The sequence below is a fragment of the Poecilia formosa genome, unplaced genomic scaffold (genome assembly GCF_000485575.1).
Source record: "Poecilia formosa unplaced genomic scaffold, Poecilia_formosa-5.1.2 Scaffold326, whole genome shotgun sequence".
Lineage (NCBI taxonomy): Eukaryota > Metazoa > Chordata > Actinopteri > Cyprinodontiformes > Poeciliidae > Poecilia > Poecilia formosa.
This window is the reverse complement of record NW_006800265.1, coordinates 7,647-27,012: the sequence shown is the minus strand read 5'-3', so window position 1 is coordinate 27,012 and position 19,366 is coordinate 7,647. Positions and strand designations below refer to the sequence as shown.

Sequence of the window (19,366 nt, the reverse complement as noted above, 5' to 3'; positions counted from 1 at the left end):
TTACATTTACTGAATAATTTAGGTTAATTTTTATTGTTATACATATATATATATTTGAAGTTTACTTCACCTTGGTGATTAGGTTGGTAGAGAAAAACACCTTTTAAAATAATTTAGGAATTTAAAGTTATTACTCTGATGACACAATAGGCCAAATGATGTTTAAGATTTTAAATTAAAAGTTTAGGACTTTGATTCGACTTTGGACTTTAATTGAGACTTGGATGGAAAGTCTTAAAACTTTCTGTGACCGGTGGCAGAATTCCACTAAGATAGAAAAGACATTTCAAATTGTGGCACACACATCATATAGAACATTTTGGATAATAACCCAGAATTTTATGTTTTTGAGTTGCTAATTCGATCATTTAGATCGATGTTTCCCAGCCTTGGTTTTCAATGTATTCTGGATGCTTTAAATGTTCATGTGCTTTAAACACACCTGGCTGATTCAGATTATTGAAGTTCAGCAAAAGCTCAGCCATTATTTGAAAGCCTGTGTGCTGAAGCAGAGGAACATCTAACGTCCAGTGAAGTGTTCCTTAGACCAGTTTTTCCCAACCCTAGTTCTCAAGCCACACTGACCTGGATGTTTTAGGCATTGCCTTGCTTCAACACCCCATTCAGATCATTGCAATTCAGTAAAACCCTGTTAATCAGCCATCAATTGAAATCATGTGTGCTGAAGCAGGGGAATGAGTAAAGCTTGCAGGGCAGAGAGCCTTGATCAGGCCTTAGACTACAATTACAGCCCCTAAATTATACTGCAGCAGAAATGATTTCAACAAGACCCATAACAGCTTAGACTTTTTTTAACTCTGTGTGTTTACTGCTCACAATCACTCTGATGATTCACGCTTCTTTCACTGTTATGGCACGAGTAAATAAATTTCTTCACTCCCATAACAGCTGTTAGTTTTAAGAGTAATATTGGTATTTCCTGTAACTTTAAAAAGGTCGTTTCAGTAAACAGTCTTTAGTCCTCCTACTTATGTCGATCTGTTTCCAGCGCTGCCTTCGGGTGCAGATGTGTTCGCTGGCCTCACGCTCAAACACAATCAGCAGCTCTTAAAGGGGCCGCACCCCCTGCTGCTCCTAGTTTGCTCAGTGCAATTTATCTTTAGATTTTTTTTTTTTCAGCTTTAAGTTTATAAAGTGTTATGGTTACAGTAACTTTTTAAATACTTCTAAGAAATAAGTCATTTATTTGTGTGGTCTGTTTCCGATGTTGATCTTTTTTCATCTTAAATTTTGTAATTTCTTCAGACTGGAGAAAAACATTACAAATGCTGCCTATTGATGAGCCAATCATCACGTCTCATTGGTTTGGAAAACAGATTCTTAAGAGGGGTTAAGATCTAAGGAGCATCCCAACCAGATTTCCACATTTTTACTTTACCACCTTAAGTGGTGCTCCAGCATGCAAGAAAAAATAAAAGTATATGTCTAAAAAGAATTCAAGACAATTATTTATCATTTATTCACAATCCCCTTCAATCTTTATACAACAGTGTAACCCAAAGTAGATGTTTTGTCCCTTAATAAATTTCCCAGAATTCAGAAATAGACAAATGCCCCTTTAAAAAAAAAGGTCTAATACTTTTTACATTTGATATGAAAATCCTCTCTCAGAGTCAATAAAATTGGTGTGCAAAGACTTACTGACATCAAAGTAATAATTTAAAAAAATCTAGCAAGCATTTCAATGCCTTTTAAACACATTTAAATGCAAGCAAGAACAGAAAATGTGCAACAACAGCATTACTGCATGGTACCAAAAGCAGAAACAACAATTATCCCTTTTTCTTTTTTTTGTATTTCCTTCCTGAAAAGAGAAGTCGGCAGGATTCAGTTAGAACGATGTGAAGTGGAAGAAGTTCACATCAGCAGAAACAGTTCAAGTTTTTGTCTGAGAACGTCGGCCATGTTCCCCACAAGAGAAAGAGCTTTGTGTGACTTTTAATAGAGAATGCTGTCTGGTAGTGAATCAGTGAGTTATTCACTCCGTTGTCAGCAACATGTGAGCCACCGTGTCTGTGGACAAACAAATCCCCTTCCTGAACTTACAGACATTTATGTGAAAACGTAGCAAGAGAAAAATAAATATTCCTGAAAAAGGCCATAAAGTCAACTCACTTCATCAAAAATTAATGTTCAACTTGGGAACGCTTAGCAACCAAAACACTTCGTTTGAAGGTTTTTCTTTTTGTTTGGTTTTGTGTAGCAGATTTCTAATCAAAAAAATCTATTTTGTTGCTTCCTTCCTGAAGGGGGCGTGGTTGTGCTACTGGTGAGTGCGGGGTGGGTGGTGTTGGAGCCACAGTCTATGTAGTGGTAGTCCTCCAGGCTGTTCTGGGACGTTCGCACCATGTATGACGTTTTCACCGAGGTTCTGAAAACACAGGAAAGTTTTTCAATAATGCTGCCAAGAGCAGGATGTGGCCACAAGATATTTCAACACAGGTCTCCATGGTTACTGTAACATGTAACAAGCTGCAGCTGGAGACGGCACCTGCAGAATCATCATAGAGGTTTAAGAAGAAAAAAAATAAATTTAATATGACACCCGCTGCTGAGTAAAACAGCAGGGAGCAATTAAGACATTTTCCCTCTTAAATTAAGTATTTTTGAAAAGAAAAATGCATTCCTAAAACTCAACTTGCATAACTTTATATTATTGTCCTTGCAATATTTTTGTATTGGCCATTGATAACTTCTGACTGAGTTAAACTGCTACAGTAGAGTGTAGACGTAAAGGTTTGGCCTGCAACATTTCGAGTTGTTTGCAAAGCCAAATGTGCCATAACTCAATACATTTTAAAATGATTCAACTTATACAGAAGAATTTATTTTATAAAACTGCCATCAAATAAATTTATTTTTATCTCAAATAAATGAATTAAAAAAATAAATATTTACTATATTTAAATTATTTCACACATATTTTACTTCATGCAGGATTTCCCCCAGAAAACTTGTTAAGTCTGGTGTTTGGGGCAGTCATCCAGCAGTCTACCATGTTTTAGAGTTAAAAAATGTCTGAAGTTGAAAGAAAATTTGAAAATATTATTAGTTAATTATGTGCTATTGCAAGACATTTTTAGCAATACCTAAGCACCAACTGCAATGTCTTAAAAAAGGCAAACATTAAAAAGACCTAAAATAAATAAATAAACAATGCTTAACCTGGTGGAGGGCGCAAGGAAAGCCTGGCGGCCCGCCAGGCTTGTAATACGCTGTTATGGTGATGTAGGTCAGTGGTGCCCAAAGTGGGTCCTGGAGGGCCGGCATCCTGCGTGTTCTAGTTCTCTCCCTGGTGGCAGTAACAACCTCCTTAGCAGGTCATTAGAGGAAGAGAATTAAAGCATGCAGGATGCCGGCCCTCCAGGACCCACTTTGGTCACCACGGGTGTAGCTAATGCTCCATAGAAACAGTGGTTGGTCTTGTGAAGGGTTTGAATGATTTTACCTTGTATTTTATTTAAATTCTAATTTGATTGACAAATTTAAATACTTCATTGAGAACTCTAAAATATTCAAAGTATTATGCATTTATCAGCTGGCCTGGTTCTACTCAGTATTTGTGCATAAATCTTACTGACAAACAGCCATGAAACATCAGGATTAGTAGAAAGATAAGACTGAGTGGCACAGCAGTAAACATTTAACCCTGACATCATTATTATCAGTGTTAATAATGTTACAGCTGAAGAAAAGTAACGCACCATCCCAGATGAAAGGTCAAAACTAACCCTGACAGATACAGATACAAAAGAGATGAACATTTATAAAACACCAACCCAGTGTCTAGTGTCATTTTTTAAAGCTGATTTTACTAAAACAATAAAATGAATTAATAAATACAAATCAATGCATTTCTAGTGCTCTTATCACAGCAACTACAACTTACTGCATAAATACGACAATGTTGTGGACCTTGATCCTGGGTATTGTGCAGAAGGCACTGCAAGACATAAAAGCGAGAAAAATGTCACATTGGAGTTACTGAGTCATTTTTCAGTACAAGTTGTTTAGACACAGTTTGGGCGCCACTTACTAGACATAAGGTGCATTGCTGCCGATCTCCACACTGACCGTGTAGTTCACCTGTGAAAAGGTTCAGGCATCAAAAAGAAAAAAAACACAATCAGTTTCCAGATAAACCTTTGCACCATGTACAAAGGTGCAAAGGTAGAGTTTTGCTCAAAAATGACATGCCCTAAATGAACTTAATATAACTCAGGAACAATTATGTTTACTTGAATTGCTCTGGTATCAAACTAAACGTATGACTCTAGTGAAAATGTCGTAGGTCTAAAAAATAAAATAAGACTTACACAGCTGTAAAAACAATCATTTCTGCATAAAAAGTGAACTTTATGATCTGAAGTCTGTCATAATAAACTAAATAAATTAATTGCATGACGAGTTGAAATGAGATTGGTCATTTCCATGTGGACAAAAATCATCTAAAACTGAAGTAGTTAGTTTGCACAACCTGACACTTTTGCCTATTTTCCCTGTCAAAGCTAAATTAATTGTAGTTTTGGTTATTTTATTATGGATATTTAAAATGTTTTCAGTTCCAGTGTTAAATGTTCTGTAGAAAACTACTGTGAAGTACCTGTGCCAAAATCCATCCATGCAAACCCCCCACAGAAGCATGCAATATTTCAGACCAATGTTGGATGATAAAAATGTTGTTGAACGTTTTAAATGACCCATATCTGCACATTTTGACCACATGGGTGCAATTTGAAGCTTAAAGTTTGTTTCTCTCCACTTGTATCTCACCATAGACAGTCATTCCATTTAATAAGCTGTTAAAATAAATTCAGCACCTCTTCAAGTACAAATTCAGGAGTTTGAGATTCAGTTTTGAGATGTGTTTTATGTTTGTCTCATTTTCAAAAATCTGATTAACATCAAGTAGAAAAAAAAAAATTCCCCAAACCAAAAGTGAAGTTTGTGCCTAATCTTTTAGCCACGTCTATACATGTTCAGTTTTCAAGCTTTATCCTTATTGTTTAAAAAAAAAACAATCCTGAAAATAAAAACAGCGAGACATTGTTTGGGTGACTTCGTGCAAGTCGTGGCGAGCCACTGAAACGTACATTTCTTCCAGGGCTACAATAAAGGTCTGACATCCAGCTTTATTTTATTTTTGTTCAAATATAGTTACCAAAAGACACCACTGATTTTTAACCTCTAGAGCAAGAACTTTGAAATGTTTGCACCCATGTCGCAATAAAGTTTCTACTAATTGTGCAGAAACGTTAACTGATAAAAATCAACAAAGCTTCCTGTTTAGGCGACTGAGCAAGTGACAAATGAGACTCGAGAAGAAAATAATGGCAAATGCTGAGTATTTTTTGGAATATTTTGTTTTCAGCTGATGGTTTAATGCTTAATACAGAGAGACTGTGTGTGTGTGTGTGTGTGTGTGTGTGTGTGTGTGTGTGTGTGTGTGTGTGTGTGTGTTTATGCTGATCTGGGAACATGAAGGGATAGATATGTGAACAGTGTGACTCACTGCTGATGTAAGGAGTTTGTGTTCTTTGTTGAGTTACATAAATCCTGACCAGTCGGATCATTTGGCAGTCAGACCTGCAGCGTATTCTGACAAAGCTTTTTGTTTTCATCCAACACACCGTCAGTGTGGTGGGTACTGACTTGTTATGATTAGACTGAACTGAATGCAAATTTCTGTATATAAATGCATGTTTTATTTAGACAAGAGAATTTTGTGAATCGGTGCCAAGTTGAATTGAGCAAAGGATTTGATCATTTCAAACCCAGAATGTGCTCGTGTGAGAGAAGGTCGCTTGTTTTCCACACCTGGCTGTGGCTGAGCGGCTGGATGGTGGTGGGGTTGTCCAGCTGCCGAGTTCCCACCACCGTCTTCATGTAGAGGACCTGACAGCTCACGCTCTGCACCAGCACGGTGAAGAAGTTTGGGTTGCTGAAGTTCAGCGTGCTCTGGAAAGGAAAAACAAACCGTTCGGTTTGAAAGGCCGGCTGGAAAGACAAACTAAAGTAATATCAGGAGCAGCTAATGTTATAATTAGAGACAGACTTTTATCCAATCCGTAACTGGACCATATTAAACCACGACTAGGTCAAATGAGGAAGGACTTACTAGAGGAAAGTAGTTTGCTAAATTCAGGAACACTAGATATGTTCCCCCTCGATAGAAAGTAACAGTTGGAATCTCGTAGATCTGAATTTACAAACTGGAATTTGTACATTTGAATTATTAATTGGAAATTTTGATTTTACGAAATTTAATAGGTTATTTGAAAATACAAATTGGAATTTGTAAATTGAAATTTTCCAGTTAGAATTTGCAAGTTGGAATTTATGAACTGGATTTGGCAATTTTGAATTTATGAAATGGAATAGATAAATTGGCATTTTCTAATTGGAATTTGTAAATTCCAATTAAATTCCATTTTCTTCAGTTCATTTTAAACTGAAGAAAATGACCACAGAAACCTCTGAAAACGACAATGAGCTCAACTTCCTTCTTCATGAAATGCAAACAAACATGGAGTCAGATTTTAGCGTTTGTAGGATTTCTCATGTGTTGTTGGTAAAACACCACAAGTCATTTCTCCTGCTCGGTAAATACAACATTTCTTTTGATTGTATTTACCCAGAATGCTCTGGGCGACAGTCCTGCTTTTGGAGTGGTTTCAGGCCCGCTTGGTGTTCACATAATGTATTCAAACCGCAGCAGAGTTCACTTCAACTCAGCGGAGACCTGGGTTCACTTTTCTGGTCTGCGTCAAAATGTGATTGCGCATTCACCTCTCCCCAAAAAAATACGACTTTATAAGAAAACAAACTTGATTGAAGTGGACCAAACAGGGTTGGTGTGAATCCACCCCAAGTCCACTGAGTCAGCAAAGTTCTTTCAAGAATGCATCTTCTGCATTTTGACAGATCCATGATGTGTTCTGACTTTTTCGCAGATGTCATAGCGTAAATCTGGAAAATACGTTTCTTTGTCCAATTAGAAATCTAGATTGTTTTAGCAACTGTTGCGGTTTTTGCTGCTACAATCAAAGTTAATATAGCAACACATTTTTCTCCATTTTAAGCATTCAGACACCAAAAGACTATGATCAGAGATGATTGTACAGAACTTCAAGTGGCTGGAGTTTTTTAGATACAAATTGTAAAAGGACTGACAGGTCAATTAGACCTGCAGCAGCCATATTGCTGCCAGGTCAACATGGCAACATATTGACCGACTTAAAGTCTGAACTGTGGCTTCAGGTTTTCTTGTTTTATTTCCCACTGATAACTTTCAAATAGAGTGCACCGTGCTATTCACAGGCTTCTTTTCTCAGTAATCCTAGAAAAGCATTACGTATATTGCCTAAACTCCTCTCTAATAATTTTGCTTTAGTATGTTTGTTGTGTGATCCCTTTTTTCAAATTACAGGACATCTGAAATCTGCCAAGAGCATAAAAACAGACTGACCAATTAAAACTATGTTTTATACCATGCAGAGGTAGGAATGCCCTTCCTATATTAAACTTTTTTAAAGGAATTTGAATCTGTCTAAGGCAGAACCAGCAGGTCAAAGTTCATGAAAACATCTGCTGCATAATTCTGATCGTTGCAACTCTTGACAGGAACTCTTTTTTTTGTTTTTTTTCTTTAGATAAACAAGAAGTAGCAAATACATTCTCAGATCAGAACATGTTGCAATCATAATGACCACAGACTTTTTTTTGTCACATTATCAACATAGAACAGATGGGGAACATAACTAAAGGAGAACACCTATTGGTCAGAGCTGCCAACTACTTTGCATTTGCATATTGCAAAATGTGGCAATTACAATATTTAGAAATTGAGAAGCCTAAATTATAGTAATTTTTCAGGATATTTATCAAAGGTGATATTATTGCGGAAATGAGAAGAAACCTACCGTCATGTTCATCAGGACTTTCTTGTTAGTGTGATCAAAGTGTACAGTCACTGAGCGGATCCCGGCGTCCACCACCACCACCGAGCGGGGGAAGAGGAAGAAGGCGACCAGAATGGAGGCCAGGAGACAGACCACCACCGACAGGACAACGTACAGCTTCCTACACACACACACACACACACACACACACACACATCCCACAAATATGGATGTCTCTAATAGTAAACTGGATTTGCATTGTTCTTAATCAACATTACTGTGTTGCAGATACAATTATTATTTTTAAAAATATGTTTTTTTTATCTATCATTACTAAAAATTCTAAATTATTTAAATAAGGTAAACAAATGTAATTGCATAATATTTTACCTTTTAACGTCATAATCCGCTGTATTATGCTTTCCTTTGGGGGGTTTTTTTAATCTAATTTTGCATAAGTAGGCTATTTTTGTCTTATTCTTAAAAGCATCAACACTGAGTAAAACCTTTTCAGTTATAGCGAGGACGAATATACTGATACTAGTCAGAAATCAGAGCAGTGTTTTCTTGTTTATGCGTCTCTCTTCAGTGTAAATAATGTTAAACGAATTAAATTAAAATGAAATTCAGTAAATGGAGATTTAAAGTCGTGGTTGCTCACGTCCTTTGTGGCTGCAGCCTTTGGTCGCTGTAGGGGATCAGCGCTACCAGCTCGTTCACTTGTTCTATTATGATAAAAAAAAAAGAAAGAAGTTAAACTATAGCGATACAATTCTGGAGGGAAACAAAGCCAAGCATGTCAAATAAAATAAGTCACCGTGTATGAAAAAAAACAAACAAACAAGCTAACTAACTAAAATGCAATATCTCGTCTTGTTTATCGGCTCCTACTCACCTGAAGGGATTCTCCCGGTGCCCTGACATGTCGGACAGGTTATGCTGTCCCTGCCGGTGAACTCCACGTACGGAAACTGAGCGATATCCTCTCGCCTGTCAAGCCCGTCCAGAGAGTCGTTATCGGGCTCTCTGTGTCCTGCTAGCCGACCCTCTGGCTTTGTCTCCGGGAGAAGCGGCAGGCTGCTGCCGCTCCGAGACCAGCGCGTCCCCATGACTGAAGCGGGAGTGGCCCAAAGGGGAGTTCTCTTTCCAGACTACAGACTTACAGTACTTGTCAAATAGTGGGGCTCGTCCCCCCCAGAGGGGCGTGGCGAAGTGTCGGGTGGGGGGGGAGCGAGAAGCAGGACTTTATAATTGTCTTTATTCAAGCTTAACTGATAAACAAGCCTCCGGTCTCTAGGTGGAAGGAAGCAGTGTTCAAACTAATCAACAAACTGCCTGGTTGAGCCAGTAGACGTAGCTAAACAGCCCTGTTGTAAACGGAGCAGAGGGATTAAAATAAAAAACGGAGCGAAGGATACAACCGCGGATGTCTTGAAATATATCTACCGTCATTCTGTCCCAGGAAGTTAGCGCCGTGTCCCGGGGGAAGCAGAGCAGCTGGTATTCAGAGAGGGACCTTGTTTATCCAGAGCGTACGTTCTAGTGTGGCGTGCTTCAGCTATTTCGAAAGTAATGGTGCCCTGTAAATTTTCAAACTTCGATTTTAAATCTCTGTAAATTAGTAAAACAAGTTTATTTAACTTTGTTTAACAATTAACGATAACATTTCAGTTGAAAGCTACCTTCACACAGCCATATTTCCTGTGTACCGCTCTTCATCCTGTTTCATTTGAAACTTTACTGTTTTGTTGCATTCAGGTTCCTGCCGAACTGTGGTATTTTCTTTTAACAACGTGGGGCACTGATGCCTTTAGGGCACTTATGTGAAAAGTTGCCTTCACCATACAAAAGTTATAACTTGTTCAATGTCAACTGATCGACATTCAATTATTTTTTTTTTATTCTGAGACATCCTTTATCGCTGATATATATGTAGACTCTTTATGCAAGAATAGTATTCAGCACTTTAAGGCAACATTTTATTGATAATTGGGATGCTCACTACCGCCTTCTAGTGTTTAGATATAGTTTTGCCATTCACGGTGAATATGTTCAGGGGCCCCATAAATGCTAATATTTTAACACAGACCACAGACATATAAATGTAACATTTATTTATTGTGAACATCAATGCTGCTAAATCTGATTTAATGGTTTCAGCATACAAAAAATTATAATTTTTTAATTGTTTAACATTTAAATGTAAGATTTTACGGAACTGGCCAATTTACTTTGTAGAAGTTCAAAGAACAATTGTCATAGTTAGATTGTTTTGTTGCTGTGAGTTTAATCTTTCTAGATTAAACAGTTTCTAGATTAAACTCACAGATTAATGAGAGTTTGAGCTTTGTTTGTTCACAAATTTATCTCTATAAAATACAATTATCACTGATTGAATTTTAGGTTGGCCAGTTCAACTATCCCTTTCTCCCAGAATTCACTAAATCCATGTTGAAATGCTGCTAGTGGTGCTGATGTTCTTACCAGGAAGAGAGGCCCGTAATTGACTTAGGGACTTAGAGTTGTACGCTTGAGGCCTCATACAGCCTTGGACCGGCCCTGCCTGGTCCGCAGGCCGCCAGCTTATAGGCTTATAATACACTGGGGGAAAACCCTGGGTAAGAAATGAGACAGGCACCACCAGAAGATCATAACTACAACGTAAGAGGAGTCTCAGTTTGGAAAAAAAAACATCTGTTTTAATTTAAGAATTTTTACATGTTCCATGTCAAAAAGTATGTAATTTCTATTAAAAGTATTCATCCCCTTGGATGTTTCATTGCTTTAAAAAAAAATCAATCATCATCAACAAAATTAGCTTTTTAACAAAAAAACAAAAACAAAACAAACCTCTTCATGTGAAAGTGAGTCAAAGTCAGGTTGTGTGACTTTCTGTTTGGGATTAAAGTCTGAGCTTTTACTAGGCCTTTCTATAACATCTATCGTGTTTGTTTTCAAACCATCTCTGTGTAGCTTTAGCGGATGATTCAGGAATTATAAATATTGTCTGAAATTGTGGTTTATTTCACCTTCTACCTTTACAAGCTTTCCAGCTGCTGCTGAGAAAGATCCCCACAGCATGATGCTGCCACCAGCATGCTGCACAATGGGGATGGAGCATTTGTTGTGATGTTCAGTATTTGGTGTCTGTCCTGTCTGGTATGATCCGTTTCTCACAGGAGCATTACTTAAACTGACTTACAGTTTGCAGAAAACACAACAGGGTGAAATGATCAAACTTGTGTGTCTGCAGCCTGTATAACGTCCATGTATGAAACAGCCTCTGTGTCAGCCGGACAGAGAGGACATCCCGGTCAGACCACTTGTCAAAGACGAAATCATGAAAATTGAAACTGAGCGCTCGTTATCCAGTTTTTCCATTTTCGTTTTGTGCACTTTTTTTCATTTTTCATTTCAAACAAAAAAATGAACTGCCTGAAAATATACGGACCGGTTCATTCTCCAATTTCTCGTTTTGGTTTAATAAACGAAAATAAAAAAAAATTAATCTGTTTTCACTTTTTGTTTCAATCAAACTGCTGGAAAACACACGGACCCTGCCAAATACAGTGTCTACTTTAACACTCAAATAAAAAAAAAAAATTCTTGTTAGTTTTTTCTTGTCAAAAACACAACACATTTTGTTGATTGTGATTGATTTGTAAAAGTAATAAAAACATGTTCCACCCGATGAAAGAGTCAGGACCCGGGCTGATCCACACCAAGATGCAAGCATAAAACTATGAAAATCAAGTTTATTATATTACTGGTTGCAGTAAAAGTGTTGAAATAAATGTGGAAAGAAAAGATTTGAGAAATACATCTTAAAAATGTTAATTATGGCCTTCTGTCATGATCATAATCCGTTTCTCAAAGAAATAAATGTGTGTACATATATATAAAGGGACAGTTTATATACATAAACTGTCCCTTAATTTCATTCCATGTGTCCAGACACTATGACATGGCCTCATAGATATGTCCTCCAAGCTTCTTTCTCAGCTCGTCGTTTTCTCTCTGCAGCACTTTATTCTAAGAAAGAAACAAAGATACAAACTTGAAAAAAAAATTGCATATCCTGTGTGAATTCTGTAAGCTGAATGCTTTTGGTGAAAATTGCAGAAGCGTCTAGAGTCAACTGCAGAAGACTAGCATATATTAAGAAATAGGCAGAAGCAGCAGAAAAACAGCATAAATCTGCAAAAAATGCATAGAACAACCATTGAAAAGGAGTGAAAACTTTCAGTCAATGTCAAAATCCCAGCTAAGGAGTATTAGAAGCACTGCTTTCAAAGATAAACTGTAAAGTCACAGCAGTTTATAAGTTGAAATGAGCTAAGCAGTTAAGGGAGCTATCATGTGATAGCCTAATTCAATATGCAAAACCCCCGTAAAAGCTAAAACTAGCTAATATTGATGATAGCATGTAGGCTATGTTGACCTACAGTAACAAACTCCATGCAGTATGAGAAAAACCCATATAAAAGCTTACAGCAATGACACAACAGTCAGAATCATATTAAACATTGCATTTTGCAGCGAGTGGTTCTGAACTGTAACTTTGCCCAGGCAAAAGAATCAGTTTGTCTTAACCTTGTGTCTGAGTGCCTCCACTACCAGGTCTCTCCCCCCTCTGACGTTCTGCTCCTTTTTTGAAGCTCGAAAAGCGTCGCCGATAGCTGACACCAGGACAGGAGCCTGAAAAGGTTTGAAAATAATTCCATTTTGAAGAATAGACACAAAAATCCCTCTACCCACACCAAAATAACAGTTTTCAAGGTTGTCTAACTTGTTCTTTTCTGTTTACTATGTTGGGAATACTCACAAGCTTCTGGCTCTGGAACAGGTAGCAGTGGTACATGTCAGCCGCAGGATGCTGCGCTATAAAGCCGAAGACTTTGGGTGAGTCGCGCAGGACGGCACAGAAGGAGACGGTGGAGAGAGGGCAGGAGTACAGGAGGAACTGAGGGCAGCAAACATGAGGAGAACGCTGAAACGAAGGCACTAAATGTACAGTTGAAACCAGAAGTTTACATACACTGAATAAAAAGATGCATAGATATTTTTTTTCTCAGTGTCTGAAGTTAGATCAGACAAAACTTCTCCATAGGGCCAAAAGGGTCTAGCAAATAGCTAGTTTTTTATTGGTCTAATGTGATATTCTAATTTTAGGACACACTGAATGTTTTGGGTTTTTTTTTTTTACCTGAAAGCCATAGTCACTAAAATTGACCCCCCCCCCCAAAAAAGTAAAAGCTTCAAATATTTCACTATATGCGTTATGAATCTCTATATGACAAAATGACTATTTCACGTTCTGAGATTAATGGTAACATTTACTGCACTTTTACACAATATTCTATTTTTTAGAGATGTACTAGCATACTAAAATAAGATAAGCTGATCAAAAATACAGTGGAATAAGATTCTAACAATAAGCTAATTAGCATCTTGGCTAGCACACCAGTTTAAAATCAATATGAAGTTCCAGCTAACAAACTGAAGCCTCTGAATTTTGCCAAAAAAAAGTGACTCTACCAGACTTTGGGCCATAGCTGTACTGTCACTGCAGTAGCCAATCAGAATGCTTCTTTCACAGACCTTGGTTTTGTATTCCAAAATGTCAATCCCGCTCATGGACAGGAAGATGAGGACTTTGCTCTTCTTCGCTGCTTTTTCTGAGTTGAATCTATCAGGCATCTTGAAAGAGGAATAAATAAAATGTCAACTCAGAGGTTGAGCTAATAACAAAATGGATTGAAAATTGAAACACATTGGACCTTTAAAAATAACAACAACAAAAAAACATTTAAAAAAAGATTGATTGACGTTAACGATTCAGACACACACAGTTTGTGGAGATACAATCTGAAACAGTGTGACAGTAATTCCTGACCTTCAGACTCTGAACAGCTTCCTCCAGGATCTGCTGTCCAGAGGACCGGACCACCTCAACCCGGCCAAGAAACTGGTTAGAAACAGAGAGTGGTGTTCAAGAAACAGCTTTTCCTCAAAATTAACCTCACTATCTCAGTTTCATACAGTACTATATACACCAATGCTGAGGCTTTTCTGCTTATTTTTTTAAACACAAAAAATAATAATAATTACCTTTACAGTGAAAGAGATATCACTTTCATCCTCAATGTCGCTCATCTTTTGGCTTGTTCCCAAATGAAAACCTGAAACTAGCAGTAAGTGCATATGAAAATAAGCACAAGATTGTCAAACAAACTGAAAAGCTAAAGATTTGATCTTACCTTTGGTGAATTTACTGAAGTGTCCAGGTTTCTTGTTGCCGTCCAGGCCGAAGGGTATAAAGTCTGCTGGAGTTAATGAGTAACAAACATGTCTTCCTTATTGCTCTCCAGCTGATAACTGGGGCTGTTGGGAAGCTTTGCTGCCTCGGAGTTAGCAACAGCATCAACACTAATAAATTCACAAACCAGATTTTTATTAAATCAATCTGGGTCAGACTGTTCCGAAAGTTTCTTTGGTAATATTAAATATATGTATTAAAAATAGTAATAAATATTTTTCTGTTTTTAAGTATTTTTGATAATTGTTTCCACTGGTTTTGGATGCTGTGCAGCTGGAAGGGCTTTTGCTCTTACCTTTTTACCTTTGAACATGTAGGAAAATGTTTCAGTTTCGTGTCTGTGGTAAGGCACAGCGCACCAGAGGATGGGGGCGATCCATTACTCCCATCCCAGTGCTGAACACCTTTCATTGGTTACTTCAGGTGGACACTCCTCTGTGCTGGAGGTTTGGACCCCAGCAGCAGATAGGAAAGTTTGCCAAGTCAAAACACATTCAGCAAATGTATTTCATCTCCCCTTTTAGCACATTAACTTTTTTTCAGAAAAGCCAAAAATCACTTCAAGCCAGTATAAAAATATTTCTGAAAAGTTATTTTGGAATTTTGCCGTTTCAGTCAACCTTTTCTAATGGCTAGTGTCTTCAAATTCATTGCCATCCACAACTGAAAATTCTTGGATGTGTAGTGGGAAAATTTAAGGTTACTATGATTATTAGCTGAATCATTGCATAGCAGTATTAAGATCCTTGTGTGATGCGTGAGGTTTATGAAAAAAAAACTTCTGAAGGACTTTAGTTAGCATTTCAGTGAAGTCACTGGGCTGTTTCTTTATCTCAACCCAGATAAAGGTTCGCTAGGACATTTATCCTAGCGAACCTTTATCTGGTTCCTATGTCCTTGAATTAAAAAGGTTCGTTAGGAACCTTTATCTGGGAAAGAAAGAATACATGTGTGCTTTCTCTGTTCTGCTATTTGTTCTGTAATCAAGTAGATTATCAAACTGTGTGAATAGATACAGCTGTAAGTTGTGTTCTGTTTGAGGCTCTTTCTCCTGATTGCGATCAGTGAGCAGAGACTTTGAACCCTGTAGAGCCTTTGAATAAATACTGAAGATTATATTCTTTCTCTGGTTCTTGAAACGGTTGTCCCTCACTCTTTGTTATAGGAAAATTTCCACAACAGATGATAAGAGTTGCACCATTTAATTTCCATTTCGGATAAAATATTTCAGCGTATTTCTGAAGTGGTAAAAATCTTACTTTTGTCTCAGCTTTTAGAGCCAATTTGACATCTCTGTTCGTTAGGATGCAAATTGAATCATCAGACTGGTTATATAAACATAGCTGGATATCCTTATCATAATGGAAATTTATCCCATGGAGCAAAAAGATTTCTAAAAGTATTGGCCTAAGAACTGAGCCCTGTGGAACTCCATGAACACAGAACGATCTATCATTACCACTAATGACTCTGCAAGTGAAAATATTTTACTGTCACTTTCATCAGTGCTGTTTCTGTTTGATGAGCACAAAGTGCATTACAGTGCAGCACCTCCAGCCCCAAATAACAAAAGTTAAGATAAATTGCATAAAATAAAAAAGTTCTATGTCCCTGAATTAAAAGCAGTGTTTCTATGGCATAGCCACATTTTCACTAAAGATTGTGGCAAAAAATAACTATTTTTGTGCCATAAGAAATTTTTTATTTTTTTTTTTAGTAAACTTTGATGTTGTAAACTGTGCCTCTAATAACACTCTGGGAACATCAGAAACCTCCCCCATAAAGAACCAGATCTGCTCCATTTATTGTGTACAGCAAGTTCCATTTCATCAATATGCATTCATATACATTTATTTTTAAATCAAAGTCCATACAGGGTTCGTCAATATCAGACATAATTGACGTGAAGCAGCGACAGCGATGATGATTGTGATGAGATGACAGGAAGGAAAGCCCAACAACAGACACCAAGTGGATTTAATGACATATGCCAAACGTTAAAACTGCATATCATATGATTAGATCTGCCCAGTGTGCCAAATACTATCGGCTCATCTGAATTTAATCGATCACAGAAAGTAACTGCTAATAAAATGAATATGGATGTGAATCAGAATGCATGAACTGGTTGTGAGAAGTTTATCCTGCTGAGTTTAGGCAGAGACTGACGGAACAGGAAAGTCTCCTTTCTTGGACATCTCCTGATCGATGGGGGCCGGCTTAACGAACTTAATGATTTCTGTCAGACCTGGCAGGTGGACAATAAAAAAGAAAGAAATGAAGTCACTCACAAACTGCGTCCAGAACAGAGACATGATCTGGGTGACCAGATGATGCCCAGTCTTACCAGGAGGCATGAACTCCCTGAGCTTCTCTGGAACGACGATGCCTTCGTCCGTCTGGTAGTTCTCAAGGATGGCGCACATGACACGTGTCGTTGCGCACATGGTCGCATTTAACATGTGCACAAACTCTGCCTGCAAGAAAAAAGAGCAAGACGAGTGTTCAGCACTTTGGTCTGCCTGGAAGAAGCTCAACTGCTCAAAGTGCTAGTGTCACAAGGAAGCATTCATAACATAACTTACTGAGCTTAACTTAAAAATATCAGATGGTCTAAAAAATGTGAAGTAAAAATTCTACATGTCTAAAATAAATCAGGACTACAAGTATAGAATCAGCTGGTTTTAATGAAAACTAATAAAAACCTGGTAGCTAAATGATTGTCTTGATGGAGGAAGTTGTGACCACCCACATTCTGGTTGTCATTTATGTCAAAACAGTTTAAGAAAGTAAATGTCAAAACTTATGGAAATTCTTATAAATTAATTTATCCTCATCTGTTGGCTGCTAATGGAGAAAAAGCAGTTAGCTTCTCCTCATTTTAAAACATAAGCTTTATGTATGGCGCCATATTTAAATAGATACATGATGATAATATGGTTGGATTAATATGACATCTTAGACCAGCGCCGTTGATCTAAACTATAGACTGATGTAGAATGTTTAAAAAAGACACACATGAAAGAAAGAACAAAACAAAAAAGGAGCAAAATACAAAGAAAGGACAAACGAAAGAAAAAAAAGAAAAAAAGACAAACAGAAGGAAAAACAAGGAAAGGGACACAAAGAAGTAAAAAAAAGAAAAAACGAAGGAAAATGAAGGAGAAAAAAAGCATAAAAAGGAAGGAAAAGACAGAGGGAAGGAGGAAAATAAGGAAGTAAAAGAGGGAGTATACTAGAAGGGAGGAAATTAGATCAGGAAAAACAAACTTTTCTCCTTAATCATGTTTTCTTTCTCCATATTAATCCAGATCTGCACAGACAGCAACTTTAACTGATTTAACAGAAGTTGTGCCTTTTTTCTAAATAATTATTTTCCACGATCTGTCAATCACGTCTTTTACATTCCAATAGAATAACACCCAGAGTTTTTTTCTAGATTACTTATAAACTAATTGAACATATTTGCAACAAGAGATATTATTGCTCTTCTTTGCTACCCAGAAGGATCTCGGTAATTTAACCTTGTTATAAAACTTGAAGGAAAACCTAAAAAAAAAGGCTATTTACGTGAAACAATCCAATCCGTGTGTGCTGTGCTGAACCCGAGCACTCACCTTATCCATCATCTTTTTGGTCTGTCCGTAGCGGATGCGGAGCCGCCTGGCCTGGTAGTCTGTGCAGTTGGAGCAGGAGACCAGCTCTCTGAAGGCCCCCGATCCGGGGAACCAGGCCTCCAGGTCCAGCTTCTTACTGGCCGCGTGGTTCAGGGCCCCTGCAAGGACGACAACCGTGAAGTAGACACTTCATGAAGCCGACGCGTCAGTTCCAGGCTCTGACCGTCGGAGACCTTACCGGAGACGATGTTGACGATGCGGTAAGGAATTCCCAGCGACTGGTAGAACTCCTCTGCTGTTCCGATCATCTCGTCAAACATCTCCCACGACTTTCCATCGTGAGGGGAGGCGTAGACGAACTGCTCTATCTGCGGCAGACACACCAGAATCAGTCAGAGCTGTTATTTCAGATGACGTTTGCATCTACATGATTTTTACACCACTGCTCACTAGAGATGTGGTGTAAAAGAGGCCACACTTTGGACACCCTTGGTTTACACTCTCTTTTCCTCTCAGTCATATAATTTAAACAGAATCTCTAGATGGTCTCAATGGGGAAAAAGTACTTTCTGAATTGAATCATTGCCCCAAAAATCAGAACTGCCAGAAACTTAAAGATTTGCATTTCTGTCATTGACCTTTTCGAACTGGTGCACCCTGAAGATGCCGCGGGTGTCCCTTCCGTGGGAGCCCACTTCCTGCCTGAAGCAGGTGGAGAAGCCGGCGTAGCGGATGGGCAGGTCCTCAGGCTTCAGCCACTCTTCCCTCAGGAAGGCGGCGATTGGCTGCTCCGAGGTGGCGATGAGGTACTTCTCATCGATGGAGCTGTCGTCTGATTTCTCGCTGCTCTTACCGATCACCTGGAGGAAAGGTGGGATGGGAGGCAGGAAGTCAACGATGATTACAACAGTTTTAAGATGCATTGTGATTTCACTGTTGGATTACGTGGGGAAAAAAATGCAGGATTTGTTGCTTTTGTCCTGCTGTTGGAAGAAAGTCAGGCAAAAATACTTAGAATATACAAGATTAAATAGACCTACCAAGACAAAACTTAAGATCTGTGACTTATGTTTTTATAGCCAAATTATTTTTTAAGAGAATCTAAGACACTTTAACCTTTGGATTGTATTAGTTTTCTCTTACCATCAATGGTGTTTAGCACCTCATACTTAAAAACAAAACAATATTACTCAAAATGTTTTTATATTTGGAGAAAACCTGGTTGGTTTTGGTTACTCTTGGTTACTTTATTAATCTTCACTTTATATCAAAATGCATTTTAAGGCCTTAATTTGTGTTACATGAGGACTTACAGCCTTAATTTAAGAGTTCTTAAGAATGCTGACATCTTGAGAAAATAATATTAAAACCTAACAAAAATCACAGTTATTTAAAAAGCTAGCTGGTTATAATGTCCTGATTCATGTAGAAAATGCAGTTATTAGTTATGGCCACCAGAGGGCACCACTGCACTGATTAAATTTATCTCCCTACTGGTCCATTTTTCG

General features: G+C 37.9%; 3 protein-coding genes across 7 annotated transcripts in view; all 3 read right to left on the bottom strand.

Moving 5' to 3' along the window:
- Nucleotides 1–1,456: 1,456 nt before the first annotated feature.
- Nucleotides 1,457–9,692, bottom strand: tmem106c (transmembrane protein 106C). 2 transcript variants are annotated; one of them, XM_007573355.2, is made up of 8 exons: nucleotides 9,369–9,692; nucleotides 8,818–9,289; nucleotides 8,584–8,647; nucleotides 7,944–8,103; nucleotides 5,839–5,979; nucleotides 4,058–4,107; nucleotides 3,911–3,964; nucleotides 1,457–2,392 (listed from the first exon to the last, which is right to left on the bottom strand). In XM_007573355.2, exons 2-8 carry the CDS (start codon nucleotides 9,029–9,031, stop codon nucleotides 2,236–2,238), a joined length of 840 nt encoding a protein of 279 aa, XP_007573417.1. In that variant the 5' UTR covers nucleotides 9,032–9,289; nucleotides 9,369–9,692; the 3' UTR covers nucleotides 1,457–2,235. The 2 variants fall into 2 exon arrangements, with proteins under 2 accessions (XP_007573417.1, XP_007573416.1); XM_007573354.2 differs by having other exon boundaries at nucleotides 8,818–9,502; nucleotides 9,605–9,692.
- A 1,637-nt stretch (nucleotides 9,693–11,329) lies between these two features.
- Nucleotides 11,330–14,446, bottom strand: LOC103152755 (PTB domain-containing engulfment adapter protein 1). Of its 3 annotated transcripts, none has more exons than XM_007573352.2 (7): nucleotides 14,183–14,446; nucleotides 14,034–14,110; nucleotides 13,819–13,890; nucleotides 13,524–13,622; nucleotides 12,748–12,885; nucleotides 12,516–12,620; nucleotides 11,330–11,954 (listed from the first exon to the last, which is right to left on the bottom strand). In XM_007573352.2, the coding sequence occupies exons 2-7, from the start codon at nucleotides 14,076–14,078 to the stop codon at nucleotides 11,880–11,882; spliced, it is 534 nt and encodes a 177-aa protein (XP_007573414.1). In that variant the 5' UTR covers nucleotides 14,079–14,110; nucleotides 14,183–14,446; the 3' UTR covers nucleotides 11,330–11,879. The 3 variants fall into 3 exon arrangements, with proteins under 3 accessions (XP_007573414.1, XP_016516851.1, XP_016516849.1); XM_016661365.1 differs by having other exon boundaries at nucleotides 14,034–14,104; XM_016661363.1 differs by having other exon boundaries at nucleotides 14,034–14,446.
- A 1,582-nt stretch (nucleotides 14,447–16,028) lies between these two features.
- The window catches only part of sars1 (seryl-tRNA synthetase 1), a 9,738-nt gene continuing 6,400 nt past the window's right edge, over nucleotides 16,029–19,366 (bottom strand). The window contains exons 7-11 of one of the 2 annotated variants that reach the window (XM_016661362.1): nucleotides 18,497–18,718; nucleotides 18,097–18,226; nucleotides 17,859–18,016; nucleotides 16,589–16,718; nucleotides 16,029–16,489 (exon numbers count right to left, since the gene is read on the bottom strand). In XM_016661362.1, coding sequence (XP_016516848.1) covers nucleotides 16,395–16,489; nucleotides 16,589–16,718; nucleotides 17,859–18,016; nucleotides 18,097–18,226; nucleotides 18,497–18,718 — 735 coding nt within the window. In that variant the 3' untranslated portion in view covers nucleotides 16,029–16,394. The remainder of the gene's footprint in view (nucleotides 16,490–16,588; nucleotides 16,719–17,858; nucleotides 18,017–18,096; nucleotides 18,227–18,496; nucleotides 18,719–19,366) is intronic. The other variant, XM_007573351.2, reaches the window with a different exon arrangement.